The sequence below is a fragment of the Andrographis paniculata genome, unplaced genomic scaffold (assembly GCF_009805555.1).
Source record: "Andrographis paniculata isolate CXL003 unplaced genomic scaffold, ASM980555v1 Contig46END, whole genome shotgun sequence".
Classification (NCBI taxonomy): domain Eukaryota; kingdom Viridiplantae; phylum Streptophyta; class Magnoliopsida; order Lamiales; family Acanthaceae; genus Andrographis; species Andrographis paniculata.
In genome coordinates, this window is record NW_026137580.1 from 410,882 (window position 1) to 427,616 (window position 16,735).

Below are 16,735 nucleotides of genomic sequence, written 5' to 3' on the forward strand. Positions count from 1 at the left end.
CATTATTTTCATAAATTATAGCCAGCTAATGTAATAAACAATCTCCAGCCGACATCCACCGATGGCGCCTACCCCGCCGAAACACTTTTTTTTTTTTTAATTAAAAAACACATTTTCTAGAACAGGCGCGGATTTCCATTTATGATGTCATTCACGTTCCGTCAGCAGCAGTGATACAAAAGACTCGTTTGTCCCACATAATTTATTTATATATTTTATTTTTATTTGTCTCATATAATTTTATTTTTTTAAAAATATAATTATACATATTAATTATATTTTAAATTTTACAATTTTTAAAATTTAAATTAAATTATTTAATTATTTTAATTTTAATATATAATTATTTTTTTAATATATTTTTTAATTATTTACTAATTATACTTTAATTAAAATTTTATTTCTACAATAATGCGCCTTTGGGAGTAAAGTAATACCACCGTGGCCGTGTGGGGTCGACACGTGTCATAGTTCACCTACAGCGGATTAAAAAATTGCCACGTAGGCAAGGCGAAATAGAAACAGTTTTGTTATATGCTTATTTATTATATCGTGGCGTAATGCATTTTATTTACTTACCACTTAAAAAATGAGCTTCTTTTTCAACAGTACATATATAAATAATACAGATCCGTACAACAGTATATATATATGATCTGTATTATCTTCATCCACCTCCAAAGCTATACTTCTCTCTCTCTCTCTCTCTCTCTCTACACGGTGAAGGAACATCCATTTAAGCCTCGAGGTATTCAAAATAGAGATATATATATATATATATATTGTTTTAATTAAAATTATATACAGTAGATTTTTAACTTTTATTTATTTATTGATACAAATCAGCATCACTGACCTCTACCATAATAAAGAACATATGTTACAATCAAATAATGTAAAATATCATTTCTTAGTCTTGGTCTTACCACGTGATATCTATTTATTTATTATACACTTACTTAGATACTTTCTCCGTCGTCAAACTTTATTTTTATTTGACCGAATTCGAATTTTAAAAAATATGAGTAAAAAAAAATATATATATTTTTATTTTTAATAAATTTAAATGATAGAAGAAATATAATATATTATAATAATTTCGATTTATTTCTAATAAGTTCTACTGAAATTGTCTTCTTTCTCTTTAGTGTGTGTATATATATATATATATCGACAGGCAACTAGAGTTGTACCTCAGTTATATAAAATAGTTACAATGCAAGCCAAGGTCCTAAGCGGAAACCAATTCTCCAAGCTCCCTTCAAGCTACATTCGTCGGGAATCCGATCGCCCGAGGCTTTCCCAAGTCTCTGATTCTAACAACATTCCCCTCGTCGATTTGTCCAACCCACATAAAACTCAAATTGTGGAACAAATAGGCCATGCTTGCCGCGAATACGGCTTCTTCCAGGTTATCCATCATTTACTCGATGATAAGTAATTGTGTATCCTTTTTTTCGCACAATTTATTAATTTTCATTTGTCATAATAATCTTAAAATGTGCATGACTTTAGGTTGTGAATCACGGTGTATCGAGAAAACTTGTGGATCAAGTGTTGAACGTGGCTCACGAGTTCTTTAACTTACCCGTAGAGGAAAAATTGAAGTTGTATTCAGACGATCCATCCAAAACAGTGAGACTGTCGACGAGTTTCAATGTCAACAAGGAAAACGTGCATAATTGGAGGGATTATTTGAGGATTCATTGCTACCCATTGGACAAGTTCGTCCCCGAATGGCCTAACGCACCATCGTCGTTTAAGTAAACCTCGCTTTATCTAAATTGAAAAAAAAAAAAAAAAAACCATGATACTGATAAACTCGTCTCATTACCATCCCTAATGAAAACTCGCACAACTGTGTCCAGGGACACCGTGGGCGAGTATTGCAAGGAAGTCCGAGGACTCGGGTTAAGGTTGCAAGAAGCCATATCGGAGAGCTTAAACCTCGAAAAAGACACGATCATAAACATGCTCGGCGAACAGGGCCAGCACATGGCCATGAACTATTACCCGGCGTGCCCCGAGCCCGACCTGACCTACGGATTACCTGCACACACCGACCCTAACGCGCTCACCATTCTCTTACAAGATCAACAGGTGTCGGGACTTCAAGTCAAGCTCAAAGACGGCAAGTGGTTGGCAATAAAACCGCATCCGGATGCCTTTGTTGTAAACATCGGTGACCAAATCCAGGCAAGTTATCGTATAGAAAACAGAATGAAAGTATGCATATGTACAATGTTCGTCGTTTCTTACCATTTTTTTGTCGCAGGCGTTGAGCAACGGGAAGTACAAAAGTGTCTGGCACCGTGCCGTCGTGAATGCAGATAGAGCAAGGGTCTCGGTGCCGACGTTCCTTTGCCCGAGCGAGAATGCGACGATAAACGCTCCCGGAGCGATTAGGGGCGAAGGGGAGCCAGCCATTTATCGGGGATTCACGTACGCCGAGTATTACCAGAAGTTTTGGAGCCGGAATCTCGATCAGGAGCATTGTTTGGAGCTGTTCAAGAAATAGATTTCTGATCAAAACAAAAGGTCATTTCAAATAATCGAAATAATTCATTTCAGGTCGACAACGCTAACCTTCTACGACATAGCATTGTTCTTGCACGCTCGAGTCGAACATAATGCCTTATAAACTTAGATACCACCGATGACAAATATCGTAGAGTAGCACAGATCCTTTTTCTTAACTTGATGCAAATAATAGAATCCCAGGAAGATCAAAGTATAGACACATTCGATCATCGAAAACAAACACGCACGTAATAATTTAGAATTGAAAATTAAGAGCACATATAATACCAAACCAGTTTAGATCCGGAGTTCGCGAAATATATCATTCTAGTAGCTCCGCCATTGCCATGGATGGCCGGAAGCATTAGTGGTTACGATCAAACATATAATATTAATACTCCATCATCAAAGTCGAAGACGATCAATCACCTGCAGTAGCCAGCACGTAAGCAACGAAAAATCGAAAAAGTAATTTGGGGAGATCGAATACGAGCCTACCAGCAGCCACAGTTTTTGTTCCGAAAAATCATAAGGCTATCCCTGCAAGGAGATGTTTATGTCTGCAGCAGATTTCCTCGATCTTTCCATGGAAGTCCAATTAGTGACATTCTCAGGTGGGGCTTGAGTTTCGTCGGCCCTTGCTTGCACATTCACTGTAGGTTTGCCATTTGAACCATCTGCATCAATTCTGGGAGCATTTTCCAGCAGCTTCGGCTTCTTCAGTTTCAGGTCGAGTGGACTCAGCAGAAAACTTACAATGACAACCTGATACATGGTATATAATGTGAGAGATCGTGGAAACAAGAAAACATGTTTTAGAATCAATAAGAAAAAATGAAACTAAGGGTTCGTACATGAACCGGACTCGCAGCAACTGTAAGTCCGGCAACTTGGCCACCAACAACCCTGCCATCAGCACCGGCCAAACTTATTCTCATCATCCCGGTTCGATCAAACTTGGAGTTTGGTGTCTCCACCGGAGAAAAGGATCCACTGAAGGACAGTATTTCAAATAGACCCTGGAAATAATTTCTTATGACAGAGCTATTAATCGAAGTAAAACACTTGGAAAAACAGTTGATTCATTCTGCAAATATCACACATTATCAGCTTGAGCTTGTGACACATCATGCCCCCAAAAAATAAAAATTATGTAAGTACTTTTATGTACGTGTATACATCTGCGAATGAATCAAATTATTGTTTCAGACATCCAAAGACTTCGTCACAAAGATATCTAAGGCTAAATTGTGGAAGCACTACTTATAAACTTCAGCAAAAAGGAAATAAGAATTTAAGCAAAGAAACTCTAACGACTATTCGACAACATACTCCGATTACTTTTCATGAGGGGTTCTAATAACTTCATCAGCATTATCAATGAAGGGTAAAGCACCAGAAAGTGTATCCGTCAATATCCATGCATTTTTTTTCCGCCCCATTATTCCTCAAATTCAATAGACTTTAAAATTAAATAAATAGATCATTAGGGTATTTTTGGGAAGGAGGTGAATTTATGGCAGGAGCAATAAGCCATGTCATTTTTAAGTAACAGAAACCTTAGCCGAAAATTAAATGTATTGCACAAACATTGTCATTCTAGGTCTATTTGTCATTGCTAGTTTGATATGTCACAGCAGCTTATGGATAGAATGGGCTTAAATATTTTTGATCTAAGTTTAAATCATGGCTCTAACTACATTCCATAAGATTTATATGTATGAAATGTCGGTTAATACATCAAAACAAACTGGCTATATCAAGAACAAATATAAATAAACAACAGACAAGATTCGTAAACCTGAAGTAAGAACAGAATCAGAATAATTGAAGACAATGGCAGACCTCATAAGTCAAAGTGCCTTCGGGAGAATTTGGATGCGTAAGTGTTACACTTGACACTGTTCCATAGCTAGACAAGACACAAACAGTGCGTGGTCCTTGCAGCGAGAACTCCATTATCTTTGTAGTGATATCCTAACAACCAAAGGTATGCCAAAAATTTTGTTTTTATCATGCTGCACAATTAACTTCGAAGTTAAAAAATATAAGTATCCACACTACATCAAGTTTCATTAAAATCTTAATTAAAAATAATGAAAATTTGTACAAACTCTGATACTCAAATTCTCACACTAGATCTTCACAAGTTGCAGAAAGTAAATTTGGAAAAGATGAATATTATTAGTAAAACTAAACTTAATACATCTCAGTGGAATTCTTAAAACAATCAAATGAAATGGCATCGACATCTAAATCTGTCTTGAACTTGCTACAGATATATACCTCACCGCTGTTGACGGTAAGCACGTGAGGCAAAAAACTTGAACCGGTGAAACAGTTTACCAAGTTGTCTGCAAGATATAGGACAAATATATCAAATTTATGCAAAAAAAAAATAAAATTATATTTGTTACTCCTTGGGTACAAGTTGTCATAAGAACAAAGAAAGAGAAAACATCATACTTGAATAAAGAAAAGAGAAAAGGGTTGAAATCATGGAGCAAACAACACATCACAGATCTGATAAATCATAAAACTAAAAAATGCTCCCATAAAATTCAAACAAATGAGAGATGTCAGCCAAACACTAGAATAAGTTTTATGCATAACACTGTAAAGCATTAAATAAATCAGAATATGCTTTAGTTATATACCAAAAAAACTAATGAGTTGGAATGAAGGTTTCAATCCAAGAAACTATTTCAAGAATGATTTGGTCAACCATCTTATAAAAAATTTAAGGCAAAAGGCGCAATGCAGAAGCAAAAATAACTGTGCTGATCAGGACAATAATATACCCACCTTCCTCATTTCACACTCTAACACCAGCCCTGTGAAAGTCTACTTTTAAATTGTATCAGAATAAACATTAAAGCCCTCAATCTGATACAAACCCATGGCTGTGTTTGGTTGTAGCCTTGTAGGCTCTTGGGACTCAACCATTCATAAATTTTTCTCCCTATAAGGATTAAATCAAACACTTATTTTTTTTAATTTTTTGTATTACACAAAAATTTAACTTAACATTCAAAACATCACATCAAAGTTTATTTATACCACATCAAACAACTATTTTAATTCAAATTTTTACTATTCTCAACCCCAACCCCAACTCCCAGACCTACAACCAAACACAATAATTCTCCAAGTATATTTAGTTCATCAGATGAGGGATGTGCAAACCAAGCGTCAAACTGGTAACCAGATCAACCAACAAGATGTAGCAAAGAATGGAACATAGCAGAGGGAATGGATCAGGGTCAGCATCATTTTTCCGGCACTTCCAAAGTAGACGTAGATCAACACTACATTAAAAGCTCAAGTTAACAGCAGGATGCAATCTAATTACCTAGTTTTTCAGCTCCAACTTTATTTCTTTGCTTTTTCTCCGAACTAATTGGCTGCTCAAGACGCGGTCTTGTCTCCTCCGCATAGGACTTGCTTGGGACAGAAGGAGCTGCAGATGATATAGGTGTTGGCAAAAACACACGATCCACAGATTCATCGGGCCTGTACTTTCTTGGTCTGCCTCTCTTTTTCCTCTCTGAACCTGCAGGTGAATCCATTGGCAGCATTCCATGTTGTCCCATGTTATCAGTCCTTGGAACCACATGGTAGGAGGATGAAGCCCCTGGTGCAATAACAGTCACTCCAGAAGCTATTGCTTTCCCGGAATCCATGACACCTGCATACAAAGATATCACATCAATATAGCAAGATAATCAGAATTCCTAGAGCATGATCATAGAATCAAATTAAACATATGCTAAATAAAGGTTGTTTGGAGTGTTTCTATTAAGTTCTCTGAAATGCTTATGATGGAGTTCTTCCAAATAAAATTTTGTTTTTCAGCATCATGAACTAACCATCTCTTCGAGGGCATTGTAAAAGGATTATCAGTTCCCATAAGACATTTGAGAGCTCATAGTAAAAAAAAAGGTAAGGTGTTTTGGAGTTCATAGGTTTAAGTAAGCATTTTTTTGAACTTTCTTTTCTCAAACTCATAGCTTAGACATCCTTAATTGAAAAACAAACATGATATAAAATAAAGATCTCCTTTGAAATTTATTTCAAGAAAGGGCGTCAATAAAAGAGAGTTTTTGCACGGACATCTTCTGATGCAGAACTTATTTCATAACCACCATCCATCACCAATCACATTCCACATCCCGCTTCACACTTTTCGATTCCTCGGTACTGTTCAAATATTTGTATAATGGCGCATGTATCCCTTCCCTTTGTATAATTGTGGTTGTTGATGAGGGCAATCTGACATCCGTCCATTGGCTCAAGTTGGATTATTTTAGTGAGCTTTCCCAACCAAATTAGAATTTGGAACTTCAGCCCATTGCTAAGATCTTACAATAACACAAGCCTAATTCCTATCGGGTTGAGCTTAATGTCATTTTGGTTTGTTTTCAATGTCAAAGAGTAACATGCCCCTCTATCCTTTCATTTGATATTAATTTTAAGACTAACCTGTATTGGGGAATTTTTTTCATAAAAGAAGGAAAAGAAAAGAAAATGAACAGGGGAAGGTGAAAAGAACCACATTTAGGGAGTGCAATAGAGAACCTGAGATCCGATATGAACAATCAGTCAAAGGAACATTTATTTATTTTTAATGTAGTAGGAGAGTTTAAGATAGCAAATAAAGTAGTAATTATTGTGTCTAAGACTTAATGACGAAAGAAAATAAAATAAATTAATTTATTAGTATGTCCCTTATCCGTGCATATAAAAGAATACTTCATATCATCGAATAGTTGTATAGAACAGGCATCCTCTACAAGCATTACATACTCATCTACAAATTGCTAATTCTAGACATTACACATCTGTGCGAGGAAATCTAGTTGCATGGGCGCAGTAAGAAACAAAACACTGTTGCTAGATCTTTTGTGGAGGCCAAGTACAGTGCTATGGCTCATTCTACAACTGAAATGGTTTGGGTAAAGAATTTGCTAGAGAAACGATGAATCCTTATGCATTGTGATAACTAGTCACCAATTTGCATCACAAATGATCCGGTTTTTCATGGAAGGATAAACATGTTGAGTTTGAATACCACTTTACTCGTGACTGTGTTATGTTCCATGAAATTGCAGCTCCATTCACTTCTCCTCAACTAGCTTGCTGAAATCTTCACAGGGGAGGAATCGTTTTTCAAAACCTTGTACCGCACATATTATATATATATATATATGCTCTAACTTAAAGTCAAATGTTATAGAATATATGTTCATATGCATATAAGTCGCGTTCTATGTATGACCATTTTATTTCGGTAACCCTAATTTGTATGCAGCCTTATTCCTTCTCCCTATAAAGGAGAGTATCTTTCTTTTAGTTAATTAAAAAAGAATACAATTTTCTCCATTACATATATTCTTCTACATAAATAATGTTTGCTCGTTGTCACACCTCTGAAACTCTTCTAAATGAAACATGCTTCAACCCACCTAAACCAAGCTCATAGAGCTTGTTTTAATCCATACAAGGCTTCGTGTAAATTGTAAGCGAGATGCTCACTACCACCTTTTTCATGTCCTCTTGGCTGCTCACATAAACATCTGCACTTAGCTCACTCTGTTGGAAAGTGGCTTAACATCTAGCCGAAAATTGTTCAATCCTTATGTGAAGCTAGAGCATAATCATTCTTACTGGATCCATCCTTGCAACATACTTTTGTATAATCGACTCAATACTTTTGAGAATACCGTTTATCAACCAAACGAGCCATGTACTTATCGACATTTCTATATTCATTATATATGCTTTTATAAATCCCCTTCATGTCAATTCTTTTGGCTCTAGTTGGAAGTTCAATGAGTGTCAAACCAATTGCTATGAACAAGACTAATAACAATCAAACGTAATATACAGTTTGCCTAATAGCTTCGAGAATCCTTTATTTCAAAATGAAGTCATAAGTCTCTAAACCTAATGACCCCTCATTAAATAATTCTACTAAACCCTATTTGCTAAAAATAAAATAAATCCACCTAAATATAACCTAAGATATAGCAAAAAACAAGCGAACTTAAGGCATAACAAAAGACTACTAAAGCAAACTAATAAAAGCCAAAACTGGTGAACATCAAGCCTAAGCCCGTCCCGTCATTGATATACAAGTAGCGGCCAAGATCTCTTTTCCTCTTTTTTCTTAACCTCATGCTCTTTTTCCATCATGATCATGTTTACATACTACACAAGGCATTGTATCGATTGAAACAAGTACCCAAAGTATTGTATAATCCATTCTTGCATTACAGAGCCAAAAAGTATGTTAATCCCTATGATACTTATTTTGAATTCCTCATGCATTAATTTAACGGAGTCATCTTTTAAACCCTCAGTTGTTGATTGAAGCACTATTTCATCAATATAGACTTATATTATAATAATATTATGCCATCTTTTTACAAACATCTTATCTAAACTTTCATCATGATTGCTTACAAACTACACGAGGCATTGTATGGTTAAACAAGCACTCAAAGCATGGTATGCTCATCTTTTGTCTTACCTTCCAAATAAAAACTATGTGCATTGATGAATAACAAATGAGACCCTGTTCATAAAAAGAGAATAATAGAAAGTAATGATAACACAATTATGTTGATGAATAAATAGCTAAGAATTGAAAATAAATTCATGAAAGTAACGCACAACAATTGATAAAAGGTTTGACATGCTTTCTGTGGAGTGAAAGAATGTAAGGATGGAATAATTTCAATCAAGCAATGTATGCCAAAAATCAAGTAATGTACAACTAGCTAACTTCAACAATGATGATAATAATATGGCAGTTGATCAGGAATTATACAAAAGTATAACAAGAGTTCCCTTGTATATAGCAGCCAATCGACTTAATATCTCATATAGTGTTGAAATATATGGGAGATTCGATCAACCCCTAAAGAATCATATTTGAAGGCAGCTAAAAGGATTATCAACGGCATGTCTGAAAATAATGAATATGGTGCTCAAGCAAACCTTTACTTAGCTAATTAGCTATATAGATTCAGATTAGGCCAAATCCCATAATGACCAAAAGAACACTACATTGGGTTTTTTGCTTTTTATCAACAATCTGGTAAGTTGGCACTCTAAAAAACATTACACAAAAGCCTATCGACAAAAAGATTGAATATATTGTAGGCAAAAATTGTTGTGCATAACTACTTTTTTTTTTCTAAGATCATGCTTGAAGGTAAAGGAAATTTTTAGACGTCAATTTATTATCTATTGTGGCAACTGGCAACACAAGTACAACTAATATTTTGAAAAATCTAGTTTAACATAGGAGGACTAAACACGTTAACATGTGTTACCATTTCATAAGAGATTTAAGGTTTGTTTACTTGGGTTTTGTTTTTCTTTTTCGGTGCAATGTTTTTTTGTTTTGATAGCTTTGTATGAAAAGTAAGTCTTGAAGGTTATATTTTTTAAGCAAACTTAAGAGATTGAATAGTAAAAACATAAAGGAAAAAAAGGACAAACAAGTACCCTCAGGGCCCTTTTATTCTTATCGGAAAAAATGGTGGGATTTTGGTTAACGGTAATTCAAATAATTCCACTAAATTAGTTACATTTGGCAATGTAATGAATTTCAAATTTATAAAATTGGTTAAGGGTTCCAAATCCACCCCCCTTTAATATTTCAAATATTCTTTAAATATTCATTGCAAATGCTTCTTGTAACCAAATAATAAATTTTAATTATGAAGTATTTAGGGTTTGTTCTTTTGAGGTTTCAAACTGAAATTACCTGCAGTTTTTAATAAAAATACAATATTTTCTATCATAAAATATTATATTAAAATATTATTTAAACAAAAGCTCAATCAAAACCTTATTTCAAATCAATTTTAAACAACCCTAAAGTCTAAAGTTGAAATCAATTCATTTAAAGCCTATTGTAATGTAAAGGGGCTAATCCACTCTCAAAGCCAAATCCATCAAACCAAACCAAACCGAACTTTAGAGTGTGTTTTTGGGAGTTGGGTTTGGGGTTTAGAAGAGTTAAATTTTGAATTGAAAACGTTATTTGATATGTTTTGAATGTCAAATTTCTTTTTGATGTAATATTAAAATAAATGTATAATAAATTAATAAATAGTAAAATCTGGATTAGAAAGCCATAAACAAATAGAGCCCATGGTTAGTTTAATTGTGAATTTTTTATTTTTAGTTGTGATATTTTAAATTTTTTTTTTTTAGTTTTCTTGAAATAGTGATTTGAATGTAATATTTTGTGAGATAAAATAATGAATTTTTACAAAGAATCATAAAAATTGAACGGAAGAAAAAATTAAAATAGTTACTAAGGGAACACATATATCAAATGTTATTAATGTACACGCATTCCCCCAAAAATATATAGAAAAATAACAATATACTATAATATACAATGGATATGTTCATCCAACAAAAAAAAAAAACAAACAATTTTTTATTAACATGATAAAAAAAAAAAAAATACAATATATACACACTTATACAATATATGTAATACATATACTCTACCCATCCACACAAGTCAATAATTCAAAACAAAGTATCATTTCTCGTATTACCAACATAGTTTTCCTCATACATAATTACTCTGTTCTTCCAGCATAATTTTTCAATTGCAATTCCCAAAAATAATAATAATAAATACAAAATATTTATATGAACTTCAAATACTCATTATAAAAAAGTCAAAAAATCATTACAAAAAATTCAAAAGAAATATTGAACTTAAAATAATATATTTTATATATTTTACATAATTCTCTTACCACACACCAAAAATTATTTAATCTAAAAACGGTGAGTGAACGAAGTCAATATAAAAAAGCACCTTAAATTGAAAACAATAAACAAACACACTCAATATGTACATAAACAATAAAAGTCAATAAAACCACACAAAACATAATTCACTATAATACTTCATGATTCTCCGTACCTTATAACAAAAATACCTAAAACTATAAACATTAAACAAGCACATTTTTTTTTTCTTTCTTTCTTTTATATTTTTTTTTAGGTAAAATAGTTATTGAATATAATTGTTTAAATGAAAATTGATAGATTGAATAAAAATTATTCCCTTTGTATGGGATAATTATGCATCTTTGTTTGGACACGAAAATAAAAAAATACTCCCTCCGTCCTGCTGCAAGGTTGTCATTTGGTTTTTGCGTCATTCTACTTGACATTAAAAATATTCTTATATTTGAATAATTTATTCTAAAAATGTTATTGTACTGATATTATAAGAGACTAATAAACATATTTTTGCCTTTTTTTTTTTTTTGTTGTACTACGTCTTGATATAATAATTAATATTTAAAGATCAACATGCAAAAAGCCAATGACAACCTTGCAGCGGGATGGAGAGAGTAATTATATTATAATATAAAAATAGAGTATGTAAATAGTAAAGTGAAATATTATAAAAAATTAAATAAGTAAAAAGAGTAATAGCAAACTAGTTATTATTAGTTAAAGAGGAATAGTAAATTACAAATAGATTTTAAAAAAATTATTATAAATGAATTACATATGATTTAGCATAAAAACCAAAAAAGAAAAAGTAGCATAATTTTAACGACCGAGGAAGTATATACACAACAACCAACAGCAAAAATTGGGCATGCAATTTGCCTCGTATTGTAACACCCGCACAATAAGATGATACTTTGATAAAGGCATTGATGGTGAAAATTTAGGATTTGTTTGGTTTATAAATTGTGTTTGTACACTATTTCACTCCCGCATTCTCCAATAAAAATACACTATTCCCTCTAACAAAACATCAAATGTTTAAACCAAAAGGACAAACACAAACACAAATACAAAACCCAAAAAATCACAAACCAAACACACAAAACATTTGGGGAGAAATCAGGTCTTTTTACCCCATCTTGAATATATTATCTCAGACTTATCTCCTTAGTTATTTTAATAGAGTTATGCGATCAATTTTATGTTGATTTGGTACAAGATTTTGAAGATCTAAAAGATGCATGATAAATCAATACATTACTATTCTACCTTGTCAGAAGGACATCAACAGGCTCCACTTGAATTCCATGTAAGTATAGGACTTAGTGCAAGTTTTTAGTTGATTGATTTCAATTTATTCAACTAGTCTATACTTTGAGAGAATTCGAAGGGATTTTGATATGCTTTGTGATGGAAAGCATGTACACAAATGAGGTTTCGGCATAAATAGATATGCAACGAAGCAATTGAAAGTGTGCACACTTGGATAGATTTTTGTGAGTTGTTCAAACAACCTATGATACTACACATGGTAATACAAAGTATAAAAGCAAATGGAAAAGAACAATTTGTTAATTGAGTTTGGCCATTAAACAAGACCTATAGCTAAGGAGTGTCAATCCAAATCATTCCACTAACATCAAGTAAGAGCTAAACAAGTCTTACACACCTTAATTTTCCCAAATTGCTGCAACTTGAACACCAAACAAAATGCAATATAATTTAACAATAACCAATGTAGGTGTGTGAGTCCTCCGCAGGGCAAAATTACAAGACCTCAACCTCCTCAACCCCCTCAACTTTATTTCTACTCCCAAGAAGAAATCCATGATTTATTTACTTGTCCAATTCCTAGTCTATTGTTTTTCAAGTTGTGGAATAAATCGAACAACTCCTTTGATAATCACCAACCGGAATCTCATAAATTCACCTTGTGAATTTCAGAAATGATGAAATTCCCAAACCCAATCAAAATATGATGAAATTTCCAAACCAAGATTCACATTCTAACTTCATAAATTTCTCACATGTTCTCTCCAAAAGAATTAAGAAATTTTCTCTCAAGAATAAGAGCAAAGTTTCCCAATCAAAACATCTTTCATTCCTCAATCCTCATTCATGGAATGTATGACTTTATTCTCCTCAAAAGCTTTATTTAGTGCATGCAAGAGGATGTATATATAGACTTAATGTCAATGCCTCAACCAATCACAATTAGACGCATAACACAATGGTCAACCAATAGGGAAAGGTCAAGACATCAACCAATCAAATTGAAAGTAGACATCAATCAAGTAGTCCTTAAAATCTTCCAATCAAATTAAGGCATGTAGCTAGCTTTGTAACTAGCAAACCAACTCTAATTACCTTTTTTCTTATGCAGGATTGCTAGTACATTTTAGGCATACCATGCAACATGAGCATATATTCCTTCAGCTCAAAATCTACATGTACTCGCCTTTTCTTCATACAAATTGTCTCCAGTTATGTCAGTTGTCTAATGAACCTACAATGACATGCATCCAAACCAAAACAGATTAACACTTTGGTTTGATCTCATTCATTTACAACTCGCATCCTCATACGTCATGCACATAAACAAAAAAAAAATGTTGTTGTCATGGATAAATTGCAGATCCTTTAAATCAAATCAATGTCTCGTGTAGATAAACCAAAAGCAACCACTAAAGTTCCTCCCATGGAAAAGCATCTACTTATATGCTAAATGATCGAAGTTCCACATGTGACTGAGGAAACAACACATGTTGATGAAGGTAGACAAAAAATCGAGGGAAGAGTACTTAAATCCGTCATATTTAAAGAGAGGTTCCACCTACTAAGATTCATAAAGCACTTGTTCCTTATAACCCTACAATTCAAATGGAAAAAGAGGTTGCATTTAATCCTCAAACAAATGTTCAACCTAAAACTTGTTTGGAGACACTATTAATATGGGAGTCGATAAACTAGATGAAGCAAAAGTTCAAGCTCAACTATATATAGCAAAACTTGAAGTTTAAAGGATAGTGAAAGTAACTGAATGCAAAGGATGTTCTACCTCCTTCCGAACTTCCATATAAGTTTTAGACTAAAGGCATACTACTTGTTGCCTTGCAGAAAAGAATCGCACTTACACTCCTAAGACGAAACCCAAAAAGAAAAAGAACTTTTCACATTTCTTAAGTCAAATAGATCAATTCCACTTCAGTGAAGTGGCAAAGGATTACTTAGAAAGTATTGATGCTACATTTGAACATCAAAGTTTCTTGTACACGTGTAGTTGCAAAACAAGCATGAGAAATGGCGTTTGCATATCTTATTTTAAGTTGGCATATCCATATGTTGTTGGTGAGTAACATATAATATTTAAGCTTATATCGGAATCCCCTCGATGTGGATCAAGGACCTGGGCAAACAAATCAAGTGTGTGTTAATGGTTTATTTTTAACATTCGCATCGTCAAGCGATGTTGTGACCACGGTACAACCATATGTATCTTACGTTTGCTAACCCATTGTGATTATTATTACAAGTGCAATACAAGACCCGGGTTTCTCACCATAACATTATCATTCTACCTAATTAACCATGCATTATAAAAGAAGAGAAGTGTTACACGATGTAAATAACCGTCTCACCTAAAAACTTAAGCTATTAGGATACGCACCATCTATTTATTTATCTACAGACGGGAGTCAACCAACACACTCCCTCACGGGCAAAGGGATAAACATCACCAAATGAAAGTTACAGAAAAGGTTAAGATATTAGGATATGCATCATTTATTTATTTATCTACAAACGAGAGTCAACCAACACACTCCCTCACGAGCAAGGGGATAAACATCACCAAATGAAAGTTACATAAAAGGTTAAGCTATTAGGATACAAATAATTTATTTATTCATCTACAAACGAAAGTCAACCAAGACACCCCCCATGGACAACGACAAATAGGGGGCATTGGAACTCGAATTTGAGACTTAAGACTCTGATACCATTTAAACTTTTAGGATATGCATCATTTATTTATCTATCTAGAAACAAAAATCAACCAACATGAAACATAGTATTATTTTAGTAAATGATGAGGACCCTATCCTCCACCATTCGGTAGGCTGTTGTCATTCGTGCGTCAGCATATTTTGGCTCGGGTTGGCCTCATTTAAGTGGGCTCCCCAAATTAATCTACATCTCGATCACACAAACCCAGTTTCTATTGAGTTGAGTTTTATGTCAGACTTAGTTAGAATTTAAGGAGTTATTGTCGACTAACAGCACCATTCAGCCAAAAGAAACAACACCATTACCACTTAACAATATAAAACCTGCTGAAATCTAACAATGAACCAAAAAAAAAAAAGAAGAAAAAAACCACTTGTTTAAATGCTCAGATGCCAAAAGTAAAATCCATCCCTTCGCAATCACGGTAAAAAAAAATAAATTAAACTTTAAAACATTCAAAGCCATGCAAGAAGTTCAGCAATCACAAAAAGAAACATTAATAATTTCCAGGAACAATAAAAAGCTTCCAAACAATGCATCTAACCAACAAATGAATCAGTAAAGGCGGAGAAGAAAGTGAGCTTACGAAGCTCAGTAGCTCTAAGTCCCAAGTCCGAATCCACTGCAAGTCCAGAACGTCGTGTATGTACACAGAATCGAAAACCGAAAAGGGCAAAAAGTCAAAAAAAGAAAAAGGAACACGAAATGCGAATTAAGAGAAAAAAAGAAAATTCGAGTGCGAGGAGCGGAGTGTTTGCAGAGTAAAAAAAAAAAAGGTGGATTAAATCAAAATTCCTAAAATGGTGAGAAAAGGTGAAAATTGGGATCGAAGTTACAGCGAAGAATTGGCCATTTAAAGGCAAAAATAATTGGCGGAGGGGACCAAAGTGCAGCGCAGGGAAGAAGATCTTTCGGTCAAAGGCTTTTCTCCTGCGCTGTTGATACTGATGCTGCTGCTTTGGCTGGACTTTTGTTTGTTTGTTTTGTACGGACGATCGGACTTATATAAAGTCCCTTGAAGTTGAGCGGAATTACCAATCTGCCACTACAGTGGAATGTGTGTTTAGGACGACATACATGATTGTGATTAGTGTGTAATTTAATTAATAATTAATTAAGGCGTTGATTAGGAGGACATTTATTTCTGTCATGTGGCATTATTAAATGAATATTATTACAAGGAATGTTTGGTTGGTTTTTTATTTCTTTATTACGTTTTGTCGAATTTTGATATAAAATTTAAAATTTGAATTATGATATCTGTTTCCATTGTTTTCATATTGTGACTGTGGGTATAACAAGTTTGTCAATTCGTACACAATCTGAACTCAGTTTTCAACCCAAAACCCAAAACCCAAATTTTAACATGATACGATTTTTTTGGATTAAGGTAGGTCAGCCTGACTAGCTTGAGCTGAATAAACCT

At 33.6% G+C, this 16,735-nt stretch overlaps 2 protein-coding genes across 4 annotated transcripts; one reads left to right on the plus strand and one right to left on the minus strand.

The window, feature by feature from the left end:
- Nucleotides 1–688: 688 nt before the first annotated feature.
- LOC127252645 (flavanone 3-dioxygenase 2-like) lies at nt 689–2,664 on the plus strand. The gene is made up of 5 exons (XM_051276917.1): nt 689–748; nt 1,149–1,411; nt 1,516–1,763; nt 1,869–2,196; nt 2,276–2,664. Exons 2-5 carry the CDS (start codon nt 1,217–1,219, stop codon nt 2,516–2,518), a joined length of 1,014 nt encoding a protein of 337 aa, XP_051132874.1. The 5' UTR covers nt 689–748; nt 1,149–1,216; the 3' UTR covers nt 2,519–2,664.
- A 111-nt stretch (nt 2,665–2,775) lies between these two features.
- On the minus strand, nt 2,776–16,265 carry LOC127252647 (AT-hook motif nuclear-localized protein 1-like). Of its 3 annotated transcripts, XM_051276919.1 has the most exons (8): nt 15,896–16,265; nt 13,672–13,810; nt 5,873–6,208; nt 4,807–4,874; nt 4,366–4,497; nt 3,375–3,539; nt 3,019–3,285; nt 2,776–2,949 (listed from the first exon to the last, which is right to left on the minus strand). In XM_051276919.1, exons 3-7 carry the CDS (start codon nt 6,201–6,203, stop codon nt 3,055–3,057), a joined length of 927 nt encoding a protein of 308 aa, XP_051132876.1. In that variant the 5' UTR covers nt 6,204–6,208; nt 13,672–13,810; nt 15,896–16,265; the 3' UTR covers nt 2,776–2,949; nt 3,019–3,054. The 3 variants fall into 3 exon arrangements, with proteins under 3 accessions (XP_051132876.1, XP_051132875.1, XP_051132877.1); XM_051276918.1 differs by lacking the exon at nt 13,672–13,810; XM_051276920.1 differs by lacking the exons at nt 13,672–13,810; nt 15,896–16,265 and adding an exon at nt 15,854–15,871.
- Between the last annotated feature and the right edge of the window lie 470 nt (nt 16,266–16,735).

Bases quoted from the DNA above. Each gene is read 5' to 3' on its own strand.
- LOC127252647 (XM_051276918.1), bottom strand. From the start codon at position 6,203: ATGGATTCCGGGAAAGCAATAGCTTCTGGAGTGACTGTTATTGCACCA. The intron at 3,540-4,365 runs GTCTGCCATTGT...AATTATTTCCAG, and splicing joins AAGGCACTTTGACTTATGAG to GGTCTATTTGAAATACTGTC. The intron at 3,286-3,374 runs GTACGAACCCTT...ACCATGTATCAG, and splicing joins TTGCTGCGAGTCCGGTTCAT to GTTGTCATTGTAAGTTTTCT.
- LOC127252645 (XM_051276917.1), top strand. From the start codon at position 1,217: ATGCAAGCCAAGGTCCTAAGCGGAAACCAATTCTCCAAGCTCCCTTCA. The intron at 1,764-1,868 runs GTAAACCTCGCT...AACTGTGTCCAG, and splicing joins AACGCACCATCGTCGTTTAA to GGACACCGTGGGCGAGTATT. The intron at 2,197-2,275 runs GCAAGTTATCGT...TTTTTGTCGCAG, and splicing joins ACATCGGTGACCAAATCCAG to GCGTTGAGCAACGGGAAGTA.